General features: G+C 42.6%; 1 protein-coding gene across 1 annotated transcript; it reads left to right on the forward strand.

Annotated features, from left to right (window-relative positions):
- Window positions 1-206: 206 nt before the first annotated feature.
- fgfbp3 (fibroblast growth factor binding protein 3) lies at window positions 207-3475 on the forward strand. Its single transcript, XM_036525629.1, has 4 exons — window positions 207-523; window positions 1322-1438; window positions 1909-1956; window positions 2570-3475. Exon 4 carries the CDS (start codon window positions 2645-2647, stop codon window positions 3296-3298), a length of 654 nt encoding a protein of 217 aa, XP_036381522.1. The 5' UTR covers window positions 207-523; window positions 1322-1438; window positions 1909-1956; window positions 2570-2644; the 3' UTR covers window positions 3299-3475.
- Window positions 3476-6867: the final 3392 nt, after the last annotated feature.

The raw sequence follows: 6867 nt of genomic DNA on the forward strand, positions 1-6867 counted from the left end.
GGGGGGGCTGCTTGCCGGATTGCTTGGGGGGGCTGCTTGCCGGACTGCTTGCCTGACTGCTTTGGGGGACTGCTTGAGGTTATGACTGATGATGCTACTGCTCCGCGCGGACCAGCCCGGTTTACTGTACGTGATTTTGAACCATGTACAATAAACCTTTTGCATCAGACTTTGAAGAATATTTTGTATTAATTTTTGGAGATTGTTCATTTTTGCATTTGATGTAGCTTCCTTGCGGCGCATTAGCAGAAAACGGCGGGGAGTGGTGAGGTCACCACACTGCCCAATGGACTTGGCTGCTCCTATGTAGGGAGGCAATGGACCGGGGTGGGAAAAGGAGAAACAGCCACCGCAAACTCTTCCAACCCAGCAGGGAACAAGGATGCCAGCAACCACCTGTTGAGCGCAGGATATTGGTTGGCGTGGAAGTAATGGGAGCTTGCCCACACCACACAATCGACAAACACAATCAAGTCAGGAACCTACCTCAGATCACGAATACTACGGCACACGGAAACAAAAGGTATGCAAAGGAGCAGTTCAGCTCCGTGCATCTTACCTGGCCTATATACATACCTGCCTTGTGTGAAACGTTAATTGTTTGCACGGCTAACTTCCGCAGCAGCATAGAAGGGGGCATGACCGCAAACAAGCACTACGGTGGCTGCAATGGTCATTCCATTCTGCCGGTTACACTAACAAATTTAAGCTCTATGACAACACTGCTATTTTCAACGATTGCATTTATTGGACATTTTCTCAACATATGGGATGAACTGTGAAAGATAAAATCAAAAATCTACTGAGATATATCCATAGGAAATGGTCTCTCTCCCAGCTTACAGTAGGGATAGGAAGCTTGATAAACAACTCTCAATGCCTACTCTCAGGTAGAACTTTTTTTACTCCTAAAAGAGCTTTCATTAGGACTCAGAGGTGTAGTTCTCTCTGAGTAGTTCTCTTCAGGATGAATCTGGGCCCAGACTTCAGTTCAAGACTCACCCTGGCTTTCATCTGTAGAATCTTTTTTGTTCCTGCCATTTGAGTGGCATCCAGGAACAGCCCAACTGCATACGTTGAAATATAAAGTGTTTTATGTGCTAGGTGCTTCAGTTATTGCCATAAGATGAGTGTATTCTCATTAATTCTACATTACATTTACATTTATTAATTTGCCAGGTGCTTTTATCCAAAGCGACATTCTATACCAATGCTGATCTCCACAGAGGTTCCTTCTGGCATGAGCCAGCCAGGCATAAGAGGGTTAAAAAGTGATTTGGAGCTGTGGGAGGATTCTTACAATTCTGATTGTTTCTTACAGGGCCAACAAGCACACTCCTGTGTGCCAGCTGGGATGGAGAGATATACAGTGCTTTGCTGGCAGTGATGTGTTCTGTAATCCTTTCCCAGCAACTTCAGCCCCCTGCCAGGCAGTCAGGTAGGACCTACATTTAGTTACAGCTGACTTGTGACAAAGTAGGTGGCAGCTCCATTGTGCATACTCCAGAGTCCCTCCAAATGGCCAAGCTGCTCCCCACAGATTGTGTCTGGAACTGCAATGTTCTTCACTAGACTTCTTTTCAACATCTTACATTTATTTATTCATTTTTTCATTTACTTAATAATATACTGCTTTTATGTGCACATTGTTTCTTAAAATGAGGTTAAAGGTTCTTAAAGGTTCACAGGAAAAATTTAAGACATTTAATTTAAGAGGCTCATACTAAATGCTTTGAAATGGCTTCTTAGCATGCCATGAAGGCTGGAGAAAATGTGGGAAGTGCTTCCATTTGTGATGCCTCTCAGATATGGCTGTGTTGGTTTGTGGGGAATCTGGGAGGGGCCTTGGGGGGCTGGGCAGCCCCCATGGACACCACACTGCTCATTCTGTGTCCCCTTCTTATCCAGCCGTCTCCTACGCCTTCACTGAGCAACACAGAAACGGCTCTCCACATGGTGAGTACTGCTCTGGAGTAGGGAGGAAAACCCTGTAACAGCAGCTCCAGGCCACTGCGTGACTTTACTAAAACTCTTAGAGGGAAGAAATCTGCTTGTGAATGGCTTGATTGCATTTGTTTTTAGGAATCCGCATTGTCTTTGTTCCGACACACACTCAGTGTGTAAGCTGGGCTCTCTTAGCAGGAGCTTTGTTGTGGAAGCAACTGTGAGTTTTAAACCTTTATAAATTTCTCCAGCCCAGCTCCTAACACAACCTGTTAGATACGTGAACACTGGTTTTATTTTAAAATTTAAAATGGTGAATCACTTTTAAACTTTTGAAGTTCTGACTTTAAATCGTAAAGGTAAAGAGGAAGCAAGGATTATCATTGCATTACCTCAACATTAAAAGGAGCTATGCAGTATTGTGCAGAAGAAAAATTTAATTTCACAATTTTTTAAATTCAAATCTGACATTTTCTTTAAATTGGATGAATTACCATATATTTATTTTACACAGAATAATCCTTGCTTCCATTAAAAAAACATCTTAATGCACGCTTGCAATGTGTATGTTTAAGTGTAAAACTAAAAGCATTTGTATTTGATGTATTTTCCCTCTCTTTCCCAGGTGTCTTGCATTTGGAGAGTCCATGTTTGATTCCTGCAGGTCCTATTGCTGATGCGTGGTCCTTGAATAACACATATGAACAGCCATATGAAGCTGATCTCTGCCATGAGGCTCAGGTGTGCCTTGTTGCTGCTCCTCTGCCTCTCTGGGCTGCAGGGGGCCGAGGGCAACAAGGAGAGTGGAAACAACCAGCAGCCGACCAAGATGGACAAGAGCAAGCCTGTGCCCAGCTCAGGGGAGCTCATCAGCAAAGACAACCACAGGTGCACCTGGGAGACATCGGGGGAGGGTGAGGTCACGCTCCTAGTCATCTGCAGCCACGGGGAGGAATCCTACCAGTGCCGCTACATGGGGCAGCCAGACCTGTGCCCCAGCTATAGTGCCAAGTCCAGCCAGTACTGGAAGCAGGTGGTGGGGAAGCTGAAGAAGAAGAGGAACGCATGCGAGGGGGAGAAGGTGCTGAAGACACGCACCTGCAAGAAAGCCCCTGTTGAGGCCCATCTAACGCTGGAGGAGAGTGCTGTGGAAGACAGGGGCAAAGAGAGGTTGGAGATGAAGCCGCTGGCAGATCCTGGGCCGAGAGAGAAGGAGAAAGTGTCATTGGCTGAGGAGAGGGACAGGCTTGGGGAGGTAAATGACGGGAGCCAAGCGATGGAGCCGCTTGAGAACTACTGTGCTGAAGGCTGGCATTCTGTCTGCTCTTTCTTTGTTAAATTCTTTGATGGTTGAGCTGACGAACATGTGCACACTTACTTGCGGTGTGTATAAAGAGGAAGAATCAGCCACAGACACAAGGTAACAATGCAGGCAACCAGCTGTAATTTTTGCCCAATTTATTATTAAACAGATTACATTTTACTTTGAATGTTTAAGTTGTAACTTGTCAGATATAATTATGGAACCTAACCTGACCTGTATTTTCTTTAGATGTGCATTAATGTATGAATAAACATTAAATTACTGCTGTATCTGCGTGTTGGGCTCCTGAATGAGTACATATTGTACCAAAGGGAACACAAAGGGGTCCAGTTGCCATCAAGAGGGCCCTTCCACACTTGTCATCAACATTTGTTAAATGGAGAAACTTTGGCCAAGATTCAACACAACCACAATGCTTTTGTCCTTTGAGAAATGAAGCACATTCATTTATTTTAGAGACTCCTAAACTCATACTGTCTGAAGAGCAAGGAATATCATCTGTAAGTCACACTGGCAGCCTTGGCTTTTTCAGTTTAAAGTGCATTTGAACAGACATCCTGAATTCTGTCTGAATTGGTTTCTTCATCATCCACAGACAGACTGGATCATTAGTGTTAGGAAAACCCAATACCAGAGCGGGAGGACTCATTGAGACAAACTGAATTCAGTTCATACAAACTGAATGCCATTGAACATCGAGCATGCAAAATTTTTAAAGATAATGATTAATTACAATCACTTTGACACAACTAGGACACCATTTTAACTTAAAAAGAAACATTGAGACAAAAGAAAAATGAACAGCTCTTTAGAAATACAACGTTATGCAAATCATTTAACTGACATATGCAGAATGGGAAGAACACAGAGAGTGCTGGAGATCCTGAGCGAAAACAGTACCAGCGAAAACTGGTAGTAACCGTGATTGTGGAAGAACAGCTAGAGAGAAAGATTATTCAGAGAGGGGAATACAACCTCAAAGACAGTTTTCTTTTGGATTCAAAAATTCATGCAATATTGTCACTGTATGAGGTCTATGATATTATGAAAGAGTCAAAACTACTAAAGTCACCACTGGAAATGCGTCATTAACTGACTGTAATGTATTGTGACCCTGAGTTCAAAAATGCATTTAAAGCAAACAGCAGAAAAACAGAATGTGTCAATGTAATGTGAGCCAGCAATTACAGTTTTCTAAAACATACAGTACCTCTCTAAACTGCGCCCCCAGACTCACCCCAGGAACACATAGGTTACCATAATGCACTGTTGTCCTGAGAACCACCAAGAGATTTATCCGCTGTCTCAAGGGCAGACATATTAGTATTATATGTAACAAATTAATATGGTTTCAGGATAAGCACAAAACAAATTATTTCCAGGCAAAATTCAACCTAATGGTAGTCATCTTGGTCAAACATACTTTCCCATTCAGTGAATCTGCCAGTGTGGGTGGACAGTACACATTGTTGTAAGGACAAGGAAAAGCTGCTTGAAAACACTATTGGTAGAATTGTGAACTTAATGCATTTTTCATTTAATGTCACGTAAGCACAAGGGAAATGACAAAAAAAATGCAAACCATGAAAACGTCAACATCAGAACATGGCAACCTTCATCTTTTTTGATTAGCAAAAATTGAAGGTGAACACTTCTGAAAACTTTGAAAAGCCTCAGTGGAATTCAAATGCACAAAGAGCCTTGGTTATCATACTTATAGTTTGCAGCTCATTGCTGAGGGTGTTTTCTCTGTGACTTAAGCATCATTTACCACATTCATGTTGTGAAGGGTCAGAGGGCAAAGGTCAGGGAGCAAAGCAGGCTGGAGCCTAAGCAAGACCCTCTTTCCGTCTGATTTAGGGTGGTAAATCATTCAGATTTTGCACAGAATAGATCTTGAATATGTCTTTACACTGAACCTATTACATTAAAAAATACCAGAAAATGAAGTCTTATGCAACACACTTTTAAGTGTGTAGCTTTGTGAGTGTAAATTACATAGCCCTAAATAAAGTCCACAGATAATAAATCCCTCTAATGATTAACTGCATTGTTTAAAACATCGACTTATGCTGATCTGTTGTCACATTTTGCCAAAGCCATTTTCAATGACAACTCACAGCAATTACAATTATGTGTTTTATGAGTGTACACTCATTTACACAGAGAATTTGATTTAATTGACTGAAGAGCACCACAGCACAGTGTGCCATCTGTGAATTGGGTCAAAAGACCTGCTTCTTACCACTATCCCTACCACTACCACAACAGCATTCAGATTGGGAACAGAAAAAATGAGACCTACAAAAACACACTTTCAGATTTATCTTCAAGACCAGAAGCAAAAGACCACATTTGAATAATTCTGAAGTTAAGTGTCAATTAACTCAAGCTGAGGCATTTCATTATGCAGATGCCAGTCACAGATAGAAACAGAAACCCCATTGTGTCTCAAATTAAAAATGCTGGCAGCTGGCCAGGAGTCATACACTGTTTCCATAGGAGTACTGTAGCAATGATGGCAATCAAACAGACCAATCAGCCTCTTTGTGCTATAACAGTCAGTGGCAATACTGCCAAAACATTATTGCAACAAGTGAATAACTGCTTAGATTCTAATAATAAAAAGTTCAGATACCATACAGAATAGAATGACCCAATGGTGTGTTCAAATTAAAGCATGTGGTGTGCTGTCATTGCAGGGGTGGGCATTTGTGTTTTTCGTGGTGTTTTGAGGCTCAGATGCTCAGTGATGTGTGTGTTTAAGAGGAGGGCTGAATGAGAGACAACACTGCCCACTCCAGGAACCAGTGAAAGGGAGAGTGGCCTGTTAGCTGTGGGGTGATTTTACACACCAGGCCATACCCCTCCTGGGACCGCCCTCTTTCTACACAGTCTTTGAGTTTCTCAGCAGTCAAACCTCCCACCCCACAGAAACACAGACACAGACACACACACACAAACACACACACACACACACACATGCATGCACGCTCTCCTACACACACATATACATACATACACACAAACACACACACACACACACGTACACACACACACTCACACACACAAACACACAAGCACATACACACAAAGTGCACGCTCACCTACACAGATATATACATACATACACACAAACACAAACACATGCACATACACTTACACAAACATATGCATGCATACACATATGCACAAACGTACGCGCGCACACACACACACACGCACGTTCAACACCTAAACACACTCTAACCTCAGGCCCTTTCTTCACCTGTTAGAATTTTTTATCAGGGTTTTTTCTTTTGAAATTTATTATTTTTTTAAATAAAAACCACAGCATGTCCTTCAGCTCATGTGCAAGTGTTATAGTTTGAATGTGGAGTGTGTGTTTGTGAGAACCAACGTCTTTGTTCTCATACAGCATGAGTTGGTACTGGGCTGTGCACTGAGGCTTGGGTAGGAGGAGCTAGTGCCTCATGTAAATGAGGTGCAAAACTCCCAGGCTTTAATCCCTCTACAGATTCCTCCCATGTAAATTTGGCCACAGCTCCTCAGTCATACATCAACCACTCTGTGTAGGAGTCCTCAGGCACCCCAGCAAA

The sequence above is a fragment of the Megalops cyprinoides genome, chromosome 3 (genome assembly GCF_013368585.1).
Source record: "Megalops cyprinoides isolate fMegCyp1 chromosome 3, fMegCyp1.pri, whole genome shotgun sequence".
In the NCBI taxonomy this organism is placed as follows: domain Eukaryota; kingdom Metazoa; phylum Chordata; class Actinopteri; order Elopiformes; family Megalopidae; genus Megalops; species Megalops cyprinoides.

Coding starts and splice junctions, on each gene's coding strand:
- fgfbp3 (XM_036525629.1), top strand. CDS start 2,645: ATGAACAGCCATATGAAGCTGATCTCTGCCATGAGGCTCAGGTGTGCC.